Source organism: Heptranchias perlo, chromosome 15 (genome assembly GCF_035084215.1).
Source record: "Heptranchias perlo isolate sHepPer1 chromosome 15, sHepPer1.hap1, whole genome shotgun sequence".
Classification (NCBI taxonomy): Eukaryota; Metazoa; Chordata; class Chondrichthyes; order Hexanchiformes; family Hexanchidae; genus Heptranchias; species Heptranchias perlo.
The window spans coordinates 37366230-37387701 of record NC_090339.1 but is presented as its reverse complement, the minus strand read 5'-3'; the positions used below and the strand labels follow the sequence as shown (position 1 = coordinate 37387701).

General features: G+C 41.8%; 1 protein-coding gene across 1 annotated transcript in view; it reads left to right on the top strand.

The window, feature by feature from the left end:
- efnb1 (ephrin-B1) overlaps positions 1-17625 on the top strand; it is a 169410-nt gene extending 151785 nt beyond the window's left edge. Inside the window, exons 4-5 of the mRNA XM_067997070.1 lie at positions 2161-2292; positions 5987-17625. Coding sequence (XP_067853171.1) covers positions 2161-2292; positions 5987-6372 — 518 coding nt within the window. The 3' untranslated portion in view covers positions 6373-17625. The remainder of the gene's footprint in view (positions 1-2160; positions 2293-5986) is intronic.
- Positions 17626-21472: the final 3847 nt, after the last annotated feature.

The following is a 21472-nucleotide window of genomic DNA, read 5'->3' as shown; positions in this document are numbered from 1 at the left end:
TTAATATTTGTTCTTGTGATGTTGGCAAGGCTGTTTATTGCTCATCCCTAGTTACTCTCAGGAGATGGTGCTTGAACTGCTACAGTCCTTGTGCTGATGGTGCCCCTGTGATGGTGTTGGGCAGGGGATTCCAGTAATTTTGACCCAGCGATGATAAAAGAATAGCTATATACATCCAATTGTAAACAATTTTACAACACCAAGTTATAGTCCAGCAATTTTATTTTAAATTCACAAGCTTTCGGAGGCTTCCCCCTTCCTCAGGTGAACAATGTGAAATATACATCCAGATCAGGGTGGTGTGTAACTTGCAGGTGGTGATATTCCTGTGATATTGCTGCTATTGTTCTTCTCAGCGTTAGATGTCACAGGGCGAGGAAGTACTGTAGAAGTTAGCTTGGTGAGTTGCTGCAGTGCAACATGTAAGTAATACGTTGTGCAGCCACAGTGTGATTGTGGTGGAGAGGATGGATATTGAGTTCAGTAAAAGAGATGCCAATCAAGCAAACTGCTTTGTACTAGATGGTGTTGAGCTTCTTGAATGTTGCAGCTGCACCTATCCAGCTGAGTGGTGAGTATTCAATCAAACTCCTGACTTGAGCCATGTAGATGATGGAGAGACTTTGAGGGGTCAGAAGGTGAGCCACTTATCAAAGTACTCAGACTCTGCCCTGCTTTTGTAGCCATGGTGTTCATGTGGCTGGTCAATTGTTACCCCTAGATTGTTGATAGGGGACTCAGTGATGGTGGTGCCATTGAAGGTCAGGTGGAGGTGGTTGAGCTTTATTAGAGATGGTTATTACCTGGCACTGGTACCTTGAACGTTATCTATCACTTGTCAGGCCAAGCTTGGATGCTGTCCTGAATGCCGTAGGCTGGCATGGGATTCTTCATTATTGGAGGAATTGTGAATGGAGAGGAACACTGTAGAACCATCAGTCCACTCCTCCGTTATGATGGAGGGCAGGTCATTGATGAAGCAGCTGAAAATGGTTGGGTCAAGGACATCACACTGAGGAGCTCTTGCACTGGTGTCTTAGGACTGTGATGATTGGAACATAGTAACATAGATTGGACTCCAACAACAGTGCCATCTTATTTTGGGTCAGGTATGACTCCAGCCACAGGTTTCCCCTTAACCCCCTTTGACCTCAGTTTTGCTAGTTCTCCTGGGTGCCATACTCAGTCAAATGCTGCCTTGATGTCGAGGCCATTCATGGTCCTCCTGGCCCCACAAAAATTTTCAGGCCAACTTCAGGCTTGTCCACGTATCCCCTGTGATTTCCGCTTCTGCTCAGCGTTAGACCCTCCAGAATTCTGCGAACTACCTGTGATATTAAAATGCAGTCCAGCCCTCAAAATGGCTGACCTCGCAGCAGGAACTTCAGGCGGGTGGCATGAGCGCCTCACCCATAGCCCACCAAAATCCGCCCAATAGTTAAAATTGACCCCAATGTTGTTTGTTCCAGCTCAAGTTCAGGGCAGGCTTGGAAATAGTTGTATCATGGCACAAAAGTGCACACATATTGAAACTAGATCTATGCATTTGGAAGGTAGGTAGAGAAGGTAAGAATCTGAGTGAAGTGCATGAGTCTGGAAAATGTGGATATCCATACTTTTGGGATCACGGAGGTTAGGTTGTTCTTACTAGAGTATGCTATCAAGTTGTGCATATTAGTGTGCTGGTCTGGTTACCTGTCCTAGATGGCACTCTTATCGGTTTATAAGGTACTAATACAGCCCTTCAATCTGGACTAGTTGAAAGGCTATGATGAAAGTCATGATGAAAGACTATTGCATCACCAAATCCCCAAATCTTACATCACCTTTTTAGACCTTGACCCCACTCTCACTCCTTCGTGCAACCAGGTAACTTCCTGGCCAATTAAAAAGATGTGAACGCGAGTTGCCCAGTGAGGGTCAGCAGACATTCCTTCCAAATTTCCCACCCTTTCCTTCGGATGGCATTGCCAGGATCAAAAGCTTGTTGCTCATACCCACCCAATACTTGCTCTGTAGCCCGGCACTGATGCCATGTGCAACTACCTCATAGCCTTTACGTTTGACACCTTGATGTTAACCAACAACTCTGCACTGATCGAGACACTGGAGTACCAAACAGCTGGTGCAGTCAGTAATTTCCACTTCCTTTCCATCCAGATCCAAATACAAGACCGCCACTGAAAGAACAGAATCCTACAAGAGCGCCGGGGAAAGGCCAGGACAACACAGTGAAGAGCGTTATCTCCCTCTGGAAAGAGCCATCTTCAGAAGAGAAATCTGGGAACACAGGTGAGGAAGGAAGGACTTGCTGGGATGTCTTTCCATAATTCTGCTTCCTGAGGGTAAAGATTTTAAGATGATGCCATGGTGGTGGGAAGAGGGGTGGTAAATAGATTAAACTTTTGCCTCTGGATCCTGGGTTTATATGCAACCCCGACTGATGGGATTAAAAGGAGTAATTTTCTGACTTCATGCTCCTGGCAGAAAGCCTCTAACCATTAATTTAAATGGTCCTGGAATTGTATGAAGCACACATCCAATTTTTCAGTATGCGTTTCTAGTGGGTGAGGTTAGCGTGAATTCAGAAAATTGTCCCTAAAGTCTCCGTTGTTGGCTTGGTAGATTCTACGTTAAATGAATCTAGGCATTCCTAATCCAGTTCCCTGAAGGCATAAGCCTAAGCAGAAAATTTGTCCTATTTCAGTACAAGTCAGGGCTAAGTTGTCAATTTCACTGAGGGACCACAGGATGCCTGGTGTGAGAAATGGGGAAAAATGTCATACTGGTACAGAGGAGTGCTCTTCTGAAGTTGGGGCTGAGGTTCAGTGTTGGGGCAAAGTGGAGGGAGTTTTACTCTGCAACTAACCTGAGCTGGGAGTGCTTGCTGGGGTGTTAGACGAACTTTACTCTGAGGCACCAAGTGGAATGTGTTCCTATTCCCCAGCAGTAACATCCTTCACCTTAATGAAAACAAAACTGACACAAAAAGAAATAACTTTGAGAAGAAAATGCTGTTCCCTCCTTCTTTCTCTGAAGTCTTTGCGAATCCATCCATTTTCTTAACTGGGTCTGCCCCCTTCCACACAGTCTGAATCAGAACAGAGTCTGTCACTGTCCCAGGGATTGCCTGTGGGGGAGGTTGAGAGTTGGATCAGGGTACAGGAAGGCAGTCTTCCTGGGCAGCCTGTTGCACACATTCATCACCCTCTGTATGAAGTAGTTAAATCTAAACTGTCTGTTCACCTTCCCTCTTCTGATCTTGAGCCTGTGCCCCTGGTTATAGAGTTTGTGATTATGTCAAACAATTCATTCAAAATCAGTTTATCTATACCATTAAATTAAATTTATCTATACCGTAAAAATTTCAATAAGATCTCCCCCAAGCCTTCTATTTTAAAAAAACAGCTTGGTGACCACTTCAGTACAATGACGACAACAATAACTTATATTTAAATAGTGCCTTTAATAGAGAAAAATGTCCCACGGCACATTAAAGAAAAACAAATTTTAAATAGTTGTTGAAGCACAGTGTGAAATTTAGGAGAGGTGACTGAAAGCTTGGTCAAAGCGATGGGTCTAGAGAAGGTTTTTAGGAAATGCAGAGGCAGTAGAGTTTCGGAAGGGAGTTCCAGAGAGTAGATCTAAGAGTGTCAGTTTTCATCTTTGCCACCTGGACGTTAGGCATTGCCTAGACTGAGCGCAGAAAGGAAAATCTGGCGGCAAGTTCTCACCAGGTAAAGGTACCCCTTACAGAACCTGCCAGGTTTTCCATCCGTTAATTTCAATGGAAGGACTATCAGGGAATTTATGTTAGGGACATGCGATCCTCTCTGCAAAATTTTTTTTTTGCGCTCCACCCAGCGATGTTCAATGCTCAATGCTCGGGCAGTAAAATGAAAACCTGTCCCGAAGTGACTGAAGGCTCAGCCACCAGTAAGCTGAGCTACTGAGTAATAGCTGTACTGAGTAATAGCTGTACTGTACTGTACTGCTCAAATGCATCATGGGCATCATCCAGGTCTTTGCCACCATTGCTCTATAAATCATCCTTCAGGTGGTTTTATCCATATGGCTGTTCTTGGTGTGTGAATCTAGGTAGTGAGTGTCAGCAGGCTATTCAAACATGGTGTGGGGAGCCTCAGAGCCGAGCCTGATTCTCGTCTCCCCCAAAGACCACATACACGTGCTTTTCAGCAGGGGTTACTCAATGGCGATCAGGAGCAAGAATCCTGGTTGATTTATTTTTTTCCTGTCCCTAACCCAACAGCATTGAGACCAATTGTAGAACCCTAACTGCCACCCAGGGTACGACCACTTTGCTCAGCACAGACCGGGCATTGAAGCTAATCTGAGAGTCTCTTAATGAACCATTTACAAGGCAGGGTTGAATCAAACTCAGGATTGATCCATTTTACTCGCATTCAAAGCAAAACAGATGACTGTTGTGCGATGATAATGTCAGATATGGATTGAGTCAGACTAGTTTCCATCTTGGCAGGAGTTAGATCCCTTGGGATCTGATTTGGAGGAAACAGTGTAGCAGATTGAAAGCTTCCTTACCAACAGATTGTTCCAGGTATTGATTCAGCAGCACCCTGCTTACTCGACATTAAACAAGTCGATGGTAGTAACAGAATCTAAAGGAGGAAAATTCCAGAGACAAATGATAATTAAAATTAAAAGCGCTTCGACATCAGCATTGTCTATGTGTTGTTATTTAGCTCACATCTCTGTCTCGCACATTATACTGAACTAATTTAAAATTACTCCTCACAGATTTTCTTGGATATAGTTTAGATTTTCTTTTTTTTAATAACTTCTCTCTTTTTCTTTGCTGTACTGGAACTTATTTTTTTCCTGCTTACTTGAGTTTTGTTTTGTGTACCAATGCCCCTCTGAGACTATAATAAAGAGACCCAGACCTTTGCCAGCAGTGCTCGATAAATCATTCTTCAGTTGTCTTTTTGTGTGTGATGCAGTTTGATGCCACACTCTCAACATGTTCGCTGGTCTCCCTCCCTGTTCTGATGCTGTCTGGCTGTTGCATGGCCAGTATGAGTGATGCTGCTAATTCTTCGCCCCCCCCCACCACCATAGAAAGCTGTCTGATTTCTCCTGGGTACCTCCATCCCAACAACTCAGCAGCAACATTTAATAATTCCTCCTAACTTCAGGCCAGCTCAGCTGTATTAGAATAATCTTACCACTCTCGGGCTTTGTGCATTTATATGCTTTTTGGGGCACCTAAAAATAGGTGCCTTCTAATACAGTGTTGTAAGCAGTGATGTTGCATTGTGCAAAGATTTTTAAAGAGGAAGAAAAGAATACAAGTCTTACCGATTTCAGGTTTTCTACTTCATAATGAGCTGCTATTAATGCGTGACGTGTTACTAGATGTAATGAAGTCAGCTGGATCAAAAATATTCAACGAAGTTGGCAGGTTAGGACCACATGTTAGAGCACCAGTATACTGTCCACACCCTCCCCTTGCTGAGTTTCCTATCGGAGCCACATCTGGAGTCTTGAGCCAGGTGTAAGCCAGCCACACTCCCATAGCAAAGGACGGAAAATTCACCATTGGGTCTTCTGGTGTCGTGCAGCTCCGTATGGTGCTAGTGAAGGCAACATTGTGCCCAACACTGCGCTCATACAGAGTGACCAACTCATGCTCACCTGCAGGGTCACCAACAACGTGCACCTACTGTGCAGGGAACTCGGGGAAACAAAAAGAAAAATATCTGAAGAGGACGGAGCCCTCCCCTTGCCAAAATGATCCAGTAGTGAGTAGAGATCCATAACCTCGTATCCTTGACATTTATGCCATCACCCCCTCCTCAAGAAGTCCAAAACTAACGGGCAGTTTGGCTAATCTTATTTTTTATTGATGATATTATGCTAATTAGTTTAACGGAACCTGTTGAGTTGAACTTAAACACTGCTCGGAATCTGAAAGCTCACTCATTTCCCTCTTCCCTTTCCACAGGTACTGATAGTCAGATTAAAGGCAAGCTGAACAACAACGAAGGAATCTTTGGCTCCAAAATGGCACTTTTCGCTGCGATCGGAGCAGGCTGCATCATCTTTATCCTCATCATAATTTTCCTCGTGGTCCTCTTAATAAAGTTTAGAAAGCGACACAGGAAGAGTTCCCAGCAGAGGTCAGCAGTCCTTTCCCTCAACACACTGGCCAGCCCAAAGTGCAGTGGAAATAGTGGCTCAGAACCCAGTGACATCATAATCCCGCTGAGGACTAATGATAACAACTACTGTCCTCACTATGAAAAAGTTAGCGGTGACTACGGCCATCCAGTATATATTGTTCAAGAGATGCCTCCACAGAGCCCTGCAAACATCTACTACAAGGTTTGACAGCCATGAAAAAGTGAGAGAATTCTGAGTGTCGCCTGGCCTACTTAATGATATCTAAATCTTCTCCTGACACGTACAGACTCCCCATATACGAAGTGTCTTTGGGAGAGTATAAATAAAACTATGATAGTGGCCAGCAAGGAAGGTTTCAGTATTAAGTTCAGCAAACTTGCGTTTTAAAAAAAGAAAAAAGAAAAAAAAAGAGAAATGGAAGATGACTTTTCCTTTGCTACAAAGGAGGCTGAAGAATGGGTGTTCCTGATGGGCCAGGGTCTATCTACAGCCTTTTCTTTCTTTTTCGTACAGCCATTCCCTCAGTATGTAAAAGGCTTGAAAGAGGGAGGAACACACAACTCATCCCTCCCTCTCCCTCTTCTATCTTCTATCTTCCATTTTCCAAATGCAAGAAAGAATTGAAAAGAAACAAGATGATGAGAGCCTCTATCTTTTGAGATGTGAGGAAAAGCCACAGTTTAAATGCAAAACTAGGGCCACCTCCAAACAGACAATTAAAAAGACTGAGGATTATGAAGCAGTTGGTTCTCTGTAGCACAGGGACCTTGGAGCTGCTTCAAACCTTTCTGAACTTCAACTGCTCAGGTGATGAGACTTGCAACGCAAAAACTCTGATTGGGGGATGTGGGGGTGGGGGAAGGACATTTCATATTTACTTTGCCTGCTCATTTTAGCTGCAACCCCTCTTCCTCATTTCTCAATCTTTGATTGAAAGATAAGTTTTTGTTGTAATGTGATCTATGTAAATTATAAACATACTTACCAATCTATCCTTAGTTTATATACCAATCCAGCCTCCACTTCACCCCAACAACCTTTGGAAATATTTTGACAAGAAATACAGCAGAGATTAGCAAAATAATGTTCAGATGGTCTTTGGCAATTGGGACGCAATTGATTGGTAGTTGGTCTTATTAAGGTTAGCCTAGTTAATGTCCAGACTATGATTTGTATGTATGTTGCTGGGGTTCACCTCAATTGGCCTGGACTTGCCTGGTGAGGTATGCAAGGAATGATCAACTTACAGAAATGCAGTGTATGTTGAAGGTGGCCAGCTAGCCCAGACTCTGCCATTCAGTCCAAGAAAGTATAAAAGAAAAGCAAAGATTAAATTTTGGTTTCTGTTTTAAATGGTATAATACAGAGAGATGGCGGGGCGATTCTGAGGGGGAGAAATTGTTTTTTTTCCTCCTAGGTATAGTTGCAGGGCCAAGATGCTATATATTGGCCTGGAATCCAAAAGGTATTGGCAGACTATCCAGATAGGATTGGGCTTCTGGCGCTGAAATTGCTTACAAAGGCCCCCGATGGGCAGGAGTTGATCTTTACAAACTAGTTTGAGACTGTGACCTTCATTGCCTTTCAGAACATGTTGTAGATAGATGAGGATTTTCATTATTTAAGACAATATGAAATGCCTCAAACTCATGGGGTGCAGGGAATGTCATCAGTCCTGGTTTTATGCAAGACTCAGTCAGAATGGGAGTTGTTTCTTTAATTTTAGTCCAGTGGACTTGGATATTTGAAGGTGTGCACCTTCCAGCAAGGGCTTGATCTTGCAGCTGCAGTGGAGGCTGCTGATAACCCTCATGTTATTCACTGAAATAACTTCCTGGTGGACCGCTGTTTAATTTCACACTTTGAAACTGATTAATTCTTCTTTCTATTTCCTCAATGTCATACAGAAAAACAAGTCATCTTGTCCATCAAGCCTCTCTGTTGCAACCTTTGTTGTGTGTGTGTGTCTCTCTCTCTCTCTCTCTTGCTCTGTTTACTGATACTACTATGATCAGTGCTCCTCTGAACTTTCCTCTTTTGTTCCTCCTATGCTCCAGATGTCTAGTCCTACATACACTGCCTCCTCCCTGCATCCTCACTGTGATGGAATCAAGACCCATTGCACCATCTTCTACTCTCATTCATTGTTTTAAGGAACTGTAAATGGTGGACCTTATTGGCGCTCTGTTTTCCCTTCCTCCTACAATCAATAGACTTTTAAAATCTAAGCTTGGTGTCACCTAATCACTACTTTATTTAACACAGCATCTTTCTTTCTCTTTTTCAACCTATATAATTGACCTTGGCCCCCATACCCGGGGTTCCTAGTAATAAAAGAACTGTGTCTACAAAACTTTTCAGTACACCAATGAAAACATAAGACCTTTCTTGAGTGCTTTCAGGCTGGTGTAAACCATCTAATTGATTCCACCCAGCTGTGGATCTTGTAGTCTGCTTGCCACAGTACCCATTGCATGAACTTGGAGCTGAGATGAACGTAGCTGGTGAGGTTAGTTTGATTGCTCAGTTGGTAAGAGGATCTGTGCAATTGCTTGTGTCCTCTTTTCTGACCAGTAAGCTCAATAAATCAATAACAAATATCTAATGTGGCATAATCGAGAAGGATACTGGATGTCTGACAGAGGGTCTCTGTATACAATGCTCACCTTTTCTCCAAGATTCTGACCTATCTGTAGTGTATTTCCAGCATTTTCTATTTTCAATTCTAATCTCCAGCACTTGCAGTTTTAATCTTTTTTTCATGCTTGATTATCTGAGAAGCTTGACAGTATCCAACAGAACAAATTTGTTGTAACAAAATAACATGCAGGCAACATAAGAAAATTGAACAAACAGGATCAATGAAATGACAGTGTACATAACAATATTGTCTGAGTAGCAGCATTGGGACATCCAATCAGGATTTCAAAATCTGAAAGGCATTAAAGATGATGAGAGGGATGATGAAGGATCAAGAACAGAGAGGGCAAAAATCCTCTTTCCCCATCCTTGAAGATATAGACCAGCCTCCTGTCAACACATGCTGTGAAGGAGCCAGTGTTGTGAGGATAAAGAAAGAAAAAAGCCACAGAATTTGGCACAGGACAGTGAAGGTACCTGGAGACATTGCCAATGGGATAGCTATTTCAGTTACTATACTTGGTAAAGGATTCCAGCGAGTACCTCTCTCTCTGTTTAAAAAAAAATCATACTCAAGTCGCAAAGTCTACATTTTATAAAGTGGGTTAAAAATAGACTGAGAATCTCTCGGCTGGAGAGGCCTGAGAAAATATGCCCATTTCGAATGTTTTTAGACAGTGCAACAAAAATGAGATTCTTTAAAACAGTGATATGTGCACACTTCAGCCATGTTTAATTTACGGAGATAGTGTCCGAGATGGGTTTTGAAATGTAGCCAGAATACGTGCACTGCATGGATACTGTCTGCTCTCTGAATCAGTTTCGGATAAAAGCTTATTTTGAAAAATCTTGATTAGTAAAAGGTTTGAAAGGGTTTTCACGCTCCTCTGCTTCCTGTCCTGATACGATTAGATGCTAATGGATCCATTTGTTCCAAGGCTGGAGAAGGGTTTGATTGGCTGAATGACAAAGATTAAGTGGATCAAAAACAACTAATGAAACACCCCTTCCAAACACAGCTGGTTTAAGGTAGCAGATGTGGAGAGACCTGTTGCATGCACGTACAGATGCAGTGCATTGCCGCACACAACCATGCAAAGATACTATATCGAGATATAGAATTGTAGAAAGGTTACGGCACAGAAGAGGGCCATTTGGCCCGTCGAGTCCGCACCAGCTCTATGCAAGAGCAATCCAGCTAGTCCCACTCCCCCGCCCTACCCCCATAGCCCTGCAAATTTTTTCCTGTCAAGTACTTATCCAGTTCCCTTTTGAAGGCCATGATTGAATCTGCCTCCACCACCCTCTCCGGCAGTGCATTCCAGATCCCAACCACTCGCTGTGTCAAAATGTTTTTCCTCATGTCACCTTTGGTTCACCTTAATCACCATAAATCTATGTCCTCTGGTTCTTGACCCTTCCGCCAATGAGAACAGTTTCTCTCTATCTACTCTAGCTAGATCCTTCATGATTTTGAATACCTCTATCTAATCTCCTCGCAATCATCTCTGTTCCAAGGAGAACAACTCCAGTTTCTCCAATCTATCCACGTAACTAATGTCCCTCATCCCTGGAATCATTCTGATAAATCACTTCTGCACCCTCTCTAAGGCCTTCACATCTTTCCTAAAGTGCGGTGCCCAGAACTTGGCACAATACTCCAGTTGTGACCGAACCAGTGTTTTATGAAGATTCTTCATGACTTCCATGTTTTTGTACATTATGCCTCTATTTATAAAGCCCACAATCCCGTATGCTTTTTTAACAGCTTTCTCAATGTGCCCTGCCACCTTCAGCGATTTGTGCACATATACCCCCAGATCACTCTGTTCCTGTACCCCTTTTAGAATTGTGCCCTCTAGTTTATATTGCCTCTCCTCGTTCTCCGGAACATAGGAACAGGAGTAGGCCATTCAGCCACTCGTGCCTGCTCTGCCATTTGATAAGATCATGGCTGATCTGTTGTCTAACTCCATATACCTGCCTTTGGCCCATATCCCTTAATACCTTTGATTGCCAAAAAGCTATCTATCTCAGATTTAAATTTAGCAATTGAGCTAGTATCAATTGCCGTTTGCGGAAGAGAGTTCCAAACTTCTACCGCCCTTTGTGCTTATAAATGTTTTCTAATCTCACTCCTGAAAGATCTGGCTCTAATTTTTAGACTATGCCCCCTACTCCTAAAATCCCCAACCAGCGGAAATAGTTTCTTTCTATCCACCCTATGCGTTCCCCTTAATATCTTATAAACTTCGATCAGATCACCCCTTAACCTTCTAAACTCGAGAGAATACAACCCCAATTTGTGTAATCTCTCCTCATAACTTAACCCTTGAAGTCCAGGTATCATTCTAGTAAACCCAAGGCCAAGGCCAATATGTCCTTCCGAAGGTGCGGTGTCCAGAACTGCTCACAGTACTCCAGGTGCGGTCTAACCAGGGTTTTGTATAGCTGCAGCATAACTTCTGCCCCCTTGTACTCTAGTCCTCTAGATATAAAGGCCAGCATTCCATTAGCCTTATTGATTATTTTCTGCAACTGTTCATGACACTTTCAATGATCTATGTACCTGAACCCCTAGGTCCCTTTGGACATCCACTGTTTTTAACGTTTTACCATTTAGAAAGTACCCTGTTCTATCCTTTTTTGATCCAAAGTGGATGACCTCACATTTATCTACATTGAATTCCATTTGCCACAGTTTTGCCCATTCACCTAATCTATCAATATCGCTTTGTAATTTTATGTTTTCATCTACACTGCTTACAATGCCACCAATCTTTGCGTCATCGGCAAACTTAGATATGAGACTTTCTATGCCTTCATCTAAGTCGTTAATAAATATTGTGAATAATTGAGGCCCCAAGACAGATCCCTGCGGGACTCCACTAGTCACATCCTGCCAATGTGAGTACCTTCCCATTATCCCTACTCTCTGTCGCCTTTCCCTAATCAATCCACACTCGTCCAAGTGACTGCTAATTCTGTCCCGGATTATCGTTTCTAAAAGTTGCCCCACCACTGAGGCTAAGCTGACTGGACTAGTGTTGCTGGGTTTATCCTTACACCCTTTTTTGAACAAGGATGTAACATTTGCAATTGTCCAGTCTTCTGGCGGCACCCCCCTATTTACGGATGTTTATATGTACTTGTGTGCACACATACAGATACGCACTGCGCGGACACCTACAGATGCACACTCTAAATACACATAGAAGTATGCACTATAGACAGATATACAGTTATACACTGACACACATGAACCATAGAAGGATATAGATATGCATCACTAAACACTACAGGCACATACAGATGGGCACTGTAGATGCACATACATGGAGGGAATGTTTGGAATACATGCTGGTGGGTCGGTGTGGTTTCCCTGCCACCAGTACACTCTCAAAAAATTGCCACCTCCCCTCAAATACACACAACACCCAGCAAGGTCTCAAATGTACATTTACAGATACCTACTATGGGCAGAACATTCAACTTCAGCGGGGTGTAAAATAGGCAGTAGCACATCTGTTGCCCGTTATACATCCTGCCTGATTTTCCTTTCCATTGAAGATCTTTCAATGCCCGTTTTACGCACTCAACATCTGAAGCAAAATAGGTGGGAATTTAGAAATTCACACCTAGTTCCACTCAGGCTATACCTGGTTCAAGCTGTAATATCCCTTAATTGTGTTCGAGTTGTATTCCAATGCTGTCCCGTTTTTCACCCTCCATAAACTTGAGCTCATCCAAAACTCTGCTGGCCGTATCCTAACTCACACCAAGCGTCATTCACCCATCGCCCTTGTGCTCGCTGACCTACATTGGCTCCCAGTCCGGAATGCCTCAATTTTAAAATTCTCATCCTTGTTTTCGAATCCCTTCATGGCCTCACCCCTCCCTATCTCCATAACCTCCTTCAGCCCTACAGCACCCCCCCCACACCATCCCAAGATCTCTGCGCTCCTCCAGTTCTTGTTTCTTGCACATGCCTGATTTTAATCGCTCCACCATTGGCAGCTGTGCCTTCAGCTACCTAGGCCTTAAGCTCTGGAATTCCCTCCATAAACCTCTCTGCATCTCTATGTCTCTCTGCTCCTTAAAACCTACCCCTTTGACTAAGCTTTTGGTCACCTGTCTTAATATCTCCGTATGTGCCTCGGTGTCAAGTTTTGTTTGAAAATCACTCCTGTGAAGCACCTGGGGATGTTTTACTATGTTAAAGGTGCTATATAAATGTAAGTTGTTGTTGTTGAAATATCTGCTGTTACAACTATATGTGAACAATCTCGTGCTTTTGTCAGATCACATTTGAACCCATCCCCCCTGCTCCACCCACTATAAACTCTTTTGCAGGTAAGAGAGCATTGTTGGGTGTCCCACTCCCAGGTTGTGTAGCCAGTCACTGGGGAATAGATCAGTTCAACTCAACAGTGATTCATTCAGCTATTGCCCTTCCCCTACTCCCCATCCTGGGGGACATCACCCACTCTCCAGTTAGTATCTATGACCATCTAGCTGAGATCAGGAACCCACTGTAAAAACACATGGTTTCTTCATGTGATTAGATTTTACTGAAGTTGATCCTAAAGGCGGTTGTGTGATTGGACAAAATTGACAAGCCTTTATTTTTCAGTTTTGAGTTGGACTGGGGAGGTTTGAGGATTCCAAGTCTCCAATTTAAGTGTTATACTTATACCTATAGGATCAATTGTGTTCCTCCTTCCTGTATCCTCGCTCCATTGAAATCAAAATTCATTACACCACCTTGTACTCTCATTCACTCTTTCCCAGGATCTGAAAATTGGAATTCCTTACCTCCTTCTGTCTTTCCTTCCTTCTGCAATCCTCAGGCTGTAACAACCCAAGTTTGGTGTCACTAATCATACCTTTATCTATTTTGTCATCTTGTCTACTCCTTCCAGCCTTTCTGGTATCCTGAAATATGGGCCTTGGCCCTTCACCTAAGTTTTCCAAGAAAATAAGTGTTTAAATAGGATCCCCCATAGTGGTAACTAGACAGGACAGAGAGCAGGAGCCCGAAGGTGCTCTTGTGTCTTTACATGCTCAGTAGTAATAAGACAGGCTTACTAAAGCCTAAATGCTGCCTGCACTCAATGCATTAAAGTTAATCTGTTAGGACAGAGCATGAGATGGAGTACCCTTGTGATGCTTCCTTCCACTCACCAACACCATCGAGGTGTCTCATTAAATCAGTCAGGAGCCACAAAGTTTCTGCTCTCGAATGGAAGATTCGGGCAGTGCAGAATCAACCGTAAATTTAAAATAGATCTTTCAATCACGGTGAGACTGTTCAGGCCATTCAGCAATGATATGGAAGGATGCAAAAAATGACATCATAGTTAATAAGAATTAAAACCTCTCCTCTGCTAGCCAGATTAATATCTTCTTTTGCCCAATTTTCTCCTCTCCTAAAAATGTTACCTCTGGCTGAGACACCAACAAACTTTCAGCACTTAGCCTAAGTGTGTATTCTTCACCTGTGAGTGTTAATCAGCTATTTGAATGTGGAGAGCATTGCAGCTACAGTTTCTAGAAAGAGTCACTAGATAACAATCTGGAGTGGGAATCATGGCCGATATCCTTTCTCCTTCCAAGCTCAGGGCACGGAGACCAGGTATAGCACCCCTACTGACCCCTGGCTGAGATCAACTAACTCAACACAGACCAGGAATTGGATTTTGATCCCAACCACACTGGGTAGTACATTTACCCAGTACCTGGCAGGAGAGTAACTTTGTTCAATGTATTTAGAATGTGTTCCCATATTACTGGGGCCTCCTTCCCTTTCCCCCTCCCCCACCTGCCACACACAGTGTTCCATCTAAGTTAGCTACTCCAAATCATGACAGTACATGACCATGGAAAAGAGGGGAAGAGAAGTCTAAACATTTGACAAGAGTCTTCGGCATGGTTTTCCTTAAATTACGAAATCTTGATGCAGGGCTAAAGTCCATAGTGCAGGACAACATCAAGATTGAAAAGAGTAAGAGAGAAGATGAAGTAACTTATGACATAGTGATTAGCTGAGAGTTGTTCATATATTGAAGCACAGTGATACTGAAATGGACAGACTCATGCTGAGAGGGGACACGGCACACAGACTTAAAGGTTTTGGTGAGACAGGTGAAATGAGAATTTCCAATTGCTTCAGTGTATGGGCTTACTGATTTTGGTACACCATGATGAAATCTATCTCGGCAAATACCCCCTTTTGACAATGTCATGGGACATAAATACACTTCTGTTGGCATCACCATTCATTAGTTATGTGAAGAGGTTGGATAGCTGCCATCCTTGATGCTAGCCCCAACCATCAGCACAAATTGAAGTTTAAACCTTTCAATGAAATGACATCTATATTACATAAAATAATACATTCCTGCCCGTGAATCTCAAAATCAACTTCAAATGTCCTGCTGCTTTGGATAATGATGAGAAAACAACAATTCATACCATCATCCAAACCTTTCAATTAGATTCCAGCATATAACTCATTCCTGTATAGCCATTTTTCTATCTATACATCATCAGAACACCTCAATCAGATTCTACACTGTAACTCGCTCCAGGCTATCTGTTGTTCCAAGTATAAACCACCTGAACCCCTTGATTAGATTCTAGCCTGTATTTCACTTTTCTCTATTCCTCTCTGTTTACACCTGTACATATTTTATTTTAGCTTGTTTAGTTTCTACCTGGAAGTGATTTTCTTGTGTCAATTGGAGATGGTGGGGGTTGATTAACATTACCGGGCTTTTCTATGCACTAATTTGTAGTATATCATACCCCCGGGCCACACTGACACGTAATTGCAACTGGTTAAGATACTACATCCAAAGATCCACAGTTGCTGACTCATTAAATGAATGGACGCGTGATGTTAGGAGCTGAGTAATCCTCCAGCCCCTTGAGTTTCAGGCCTGTGGTGGATTATGCCGTTGCCCTGTTTATTTTTTTGTTGGGATTGGTATGCAGGAAAGGCTTTTGCCTTTTGGGGGCCCTGCACAAAGATTCGGTCTGGGGGCCCCTAACATCAATAGTTAAACTTATCACAGGATCTACTGAGGCCGGTTGCAGAGTCCTAATGCTGCCCCTGGTGGTGGAAGAAGGGTGACAAGGTTAGACATAGAATTACATTGAATCTTTTTTTTATTCGTTCATGGGATGTGGGTGTCGCTGGCAAGGCCAGCATTTATTGCCCATCCCTAATTGCCCTTGAGAAGGTGGTGGTGAGCCGTCTTCTTGAACCGCTGCAGTCCGTGTGGTGAAGGTTCTCCCACAGTGCTGTTAGGTAGGGAGTTCCAGAATTTTGACCCAGCAACGATGAAGGAATGGCAATATATTTCCAAGTGGCACAGAAACATGCCATTCGACCCAACTGGTCCATGGCAGTGTTTATACTCCAAACAACCCTCTTCCCACTCTAATTGCCTCTTTCCATGCTGCTTCCCATCCCTTTATTCCCTTTACCCTCATGTATGCATCAAACCTCCCCTTGAATATGTCATTGCTATCTGCTCAATCACTCCATGTGGCAACGAGTTCCACATTTTCACCATGCTCTGTGTAAAGAAATTCCTCTGTTTTATTTGATCTGTTATTGGCTATCTTATATTTATGCTTAGTTGTTCTGGGCTCACCCACAACTGGAAACAATTTCTTCATGTCCACCCTATCAAACCCCTCCATAATTTTAAATACCCCTCTTTTCCAGAGAAGAGCTGCAGCCTGCTCAACCTTTCCTGATAGCTGTTTTCTTCTCAATTCTGGTAACATCCTTATTAAATCTTTTCTGTATTTTTTTTCTAGTGCTTCAATATCCTTTTTGTAGTAGAGAGAGCAGAACTTCACACACTACTCCAAGTGTAGCCTAACCAAGGTTCTATATAAATTTGACGTTTCCTCTCTGCTTTTGTATTCCGTTCCTCTAAAAATGAATCTCACTACTTTGCACTCTTTATAGCCTTATCAACTTGCGCTGCTACCTTTAGCAAGTTATATATCTGTATTCCCAATCTCTTTGCTCTCCTACCTCATTTAGTTTCTTACCTTCCAAGGAATAAGTGGCTTCCTTATTCCTCCTACCAAAATGAACCACCTCACACTTCACTATATTGAATTTAATTTGCTGTTTATCCACCCACTCTGCAAGTTTGTTTATGTCTTCCTTTATTTTGGTGCAGTCCTCCACATTGTTTGCTTTACCCCCCCCCCACCCCAATTTGGTATCATCTGCAAATTTCGGCACTATACCTCCAATTCTGGAGTCTAAATCACTCCCAACACTTGCATTGATGTAATGTCTCTGCATTGCACTGACCTCCTGCAGACCCCATGTGCACTGAGCTGTAACTTTTCTTTAGAAAATCTGGTCTTTAGACAGAGCCAGTGGAGGTATATCAAGGTAGGATGCTGAGGAGTAGAGATGGAGTTGAGTTGTGGATGGGGGAGGGGAGGATCACTGTGCTAATTATTGTTTATTATTAAATATATGGGAGTAAGAGATCCTCTGGTTGTTGTGTAGCAACATCGTAATTTCTAAAAGGCAAATCTTCATGGACACATCTACACGGTCAGTATACATGGAAACCAGAGGAATTCTTATCAATGCTGTTTAGGCCAAAACAAAGAGAGATACATACACAAATGAAGCAGGGGATAACGTCACAGTGAACTTGTGATATTGTTTAAGAAAACTTCAAACACCAATCTCCTATCAATCAGCCACACTTCACCCTGCTTCTGAGTCTGAACCTCACTGCTTTTATGTTTTAAATATTAATAAAATATTGTATTGAATTTTGACTGAAAGGAGTATATTTTTTCATTTTATCTACAAGAGGTCTTTATCTTACAAATAACATACAGATAAAAATTCATTTGAAAATTTATCTTGTTACTTTCAACAGCATGAACTCAATTTGATTAAGAAAGTTTTTATTAATTAGGTGGACCCTACAAAGTAAGATTTGATGATCATGGCTCAGTTGGTCGCACTCTTGCTCCTGAGTGAGAAGGTTGTGGATTCAATTAACACTCCAGGAAATAAGCACACAATCCAGGCTGACACTCAGTGCAGTAGGAGGGAGTGCTGCATTGTCTGAGATGTTAAATCAATGCCTTGTCGCCTATTCTGGTGGTTCAGATTTTTATTAGATACTAAAGGTCCCATGCACTATTTGAAGAATGATGTGGACATTTGCCTGAGGAAGGAGAAAATCTCCGAAAGCTTGTGAATTTAAAATAAAATTGCTGGACTATAACTTGGTGTTGTAAAATTGTTTACTATTTGAATAAGAGCAGGAAGCTCTTCTGATATCCTGTCCACTATTATTCCCTTAACCAACATCAGCCAGAATAGATTAATTAGTCATTCATTTCATTGCTATCTGTAGGATCTTGCTGTACAGAGTGGCTGCTGTATTTGCCGACATAACAGTTACTACATTTTAAACTAATTCATTGTATGTAAAGCGGTTTGAGATGTGATAAGGTGCCATATAAATACAAGTCTTTTGACTATTTTAATTTCATATCATGATTTCAAATAAGACCATAAAGGATCCTTTTTTATGCTGTAATCTACATTTCAGACTTTGCACTTTGCTTGCTGTACTTTTGCAAAACTCAGTTTCCTCAAAAGATTTTTATTTCTGTTCAGTATCCAATCTGTATATGGGAAACTTATGTGTAATTTATATACAATATACATTGGCTGGTCCTGTTGCCATGCATCTCTGCAGTCTCCTGAAGGTGCTGTCTTTGGCTAGGGTTCCAGGTGTTTTCAGCACCCTTTGTTCCTCACTCAAATGGCCAATATCAGCAATAAGTGACAGCAGGATATTTGACTTTGGAAGACATCACTACTGAACACACATCTGTCCTGCACTAAAAGCCCTTGGACCTTCATCTGATTCCTCAATAATAAAGGTATCCATTTTTTTGGAACTCATAGGATACTGTCAAAGACAGAGATCTGGTTTTATTTTGCAGCCTTGTTCTGTAGCTGATAATATTTATCCAAATGCTGAACTATACTTAATCCACTACTAAATGACTCCTACAGAGAGTAGTACATTTCAGATATAGACTAGAATATGTGCTGCCATAGAGCATTCCTGTGGTTTGTGTTTGAGTGCTGAATTAACTGTTAAATGGGTTAGTTGACAAAGTGTTACTGATTGGATGGTTTATCTGGAGGTGATGGAATCTCAATTCAAGGTATGTGACAGAGTCGTTCTGCATTTGATGGGGTTCAGCTCTATTTGTGAAAGAACATGCCATTCCTCCTATCAAGTCTTCCACTTCCACATACCATGTATAATTTCCCCTCTCATGGACGATATAACTCAATCCTATTTAATCTCCTGAGGAAAGATTGTAAGAGTTTCTTCCTGTCCCCAAAGATAATTTTGTTTAAAAACTCTACAATATCTCTTTAATCTTGTATCCTACATTGTATATTTATATTTGACTGGCTGTTTGCCTTGGAAAAACATTTCAATGGTCCCAGCAGTTTAGGGGCCAACGTGTTCCACACCGCTTTTGATCATCTCTGTTTATACTTATCCTTGTATGAATCTCAATATCAAAATGCTTAAACAAACACATATGGTAATTTTATGGTCTTGTTGGAGCCTTTCTTCCAGGTCAGACTGGTCTTCTACATTCCTAGTAATCCTTTGAGGGCTGGAAATAAGTTATGCCATATTACAATATAATTCTATTCAAACTCTCATAATTTGCTCAAAGTTAGTACAAAACTTTATCTAACCCCTGTTGTACCTAACTTGGAGTTACTTAATGGAACAGTACTGATGGAGCTTTACTCACGAACCCATGATATACCAGACCTAGGAGTGCTTGATATATACAACATTGGTTCTGGAAGCAAGAGAGTTGCTGATGTAATTATTTAATTATTATTGAGATTTTCTGAGGCGCTTTTCTGTTGATCTGTAGAGATTTCATAAAATATTAATAATATTGATTGATCCGAAAGCTGCAGCAGGATACTTATTATTATTCCTCTTTGTTGCAAATCAGCAGCTGTGCTGTGTATGTGTTGAAGTTAAGATTTTAGCCAGACCATCAATAAGTGGATTAGCCAAAACTGAAAACAAAATGTAAACACTTTGGAGAAAGACAACCAATATGCCAAGAGGAAGGAAGCAGGATTTTGTCAGCATGGGTCAATTTTTCTTTTGACGTTTCAAACTTGAAGACTATAGCATTCTGTCGATGCCAAGATTGCTCACAGGTAACATGCTTCCAGGCAGATGCTATACTGAAATGTCTGATGGAAGCTATCCTGAAATGAATCTATTAGGTTCCTCCTCTCCCCTTGGGGAAGTGCAGTGCCTCCTCTTGGTCAGTCCTCAGAACTACATGGCTGATTTGGGAACTCAGCACTACGAGGTACTAGAGCCTTACCAGATGCAACGTAGAGCGGAATTTCTCCATCAATTTTTCATTTAATCACTGATAACACACAGTTAAACTTATTGGGGTCTTTGTTGTTGGTAGCGAAATGGAGGAGCAAGTTCCTGCATTTGTACATGCGCAGTGAAACACTGAAATCCGGAACTTGCTCCTAGAGGTTCACTGGCGATTTGACAGCTTTGAATTAAAGGGCCATCGCACACTGCAATCAGAGAAATCATTGAAAAAGTGCAAACGTGCTTATCTGCCCAGCTGGAAAGTAACTAATTACGCCATCAAAAAGGTACGCTTAAAAATACAGATCTAATCCAAGTTTTAATGACTGCCAAACAACTAAATATTGACTTTTAAAAATGTGGAGTCTCATTACTCCTTATTTTAATAGTTTTTGGTCATTAAAAAAAAAAAAATTTTTTTTTACTTTTTCCCTCTTTTTAATTCAATTATTTATTTGATGTTTTATAAAAAAAATTAAAATCTTTATTTACAATGATATAGAGAATACAAACTTTAAATGAATGAAGTCTGCTTACCTGTTTGAGCAATGCAGGTGGAATCTGTGGGTGTGACATCTCTTCCTGACAGATTTTGTGGGCGTGTCTTCTCTCACCGACTTTTCCAGCCACGGGGCAACTCACGTTGCTCAGAGGCTGGGTTGATAGCGCACAATTTTTTTAAAAGTTCAAATTCAAGCAATTCGACGCCGCAGAGCCCGCAGTAAGTAATTTCATTAATTTAATTTGCAGGAGCGGCAATGACCATTGCCTCACTGCTCTGAGCGATTTCTGGCCCATTGAATAAACAGCAATCACACTGTGAATAACCCTTACCTTGCTGAATAAACAGCAACTCTATCCAGTCACATAGTGAGAAACCCTTACATTATTGAAGACGCCACTTTGTAAGTAATAGAGTGAATAACTTTTACCCTGCTGAATAAACAGCAACTATAGTTACACAGCACTTACCCTGCTGAATGAACAGGTACTTGTGCAGTTGCACAGTAAATAACCATACCCTGCTGAATACACAGGAACTTGTCCTGTTATATAGTGAATAATGCTGACCAACTAAATAAACTGGAACTTGTCCAGTTACATAGTGGATAATCATACATTGCTGAATAAACAGGAATGTCACAGTTTTTCAAGAATTGCAACAACTAACACTTTAAGAGTTGATGTAGATAGATCAAAAATGTGGA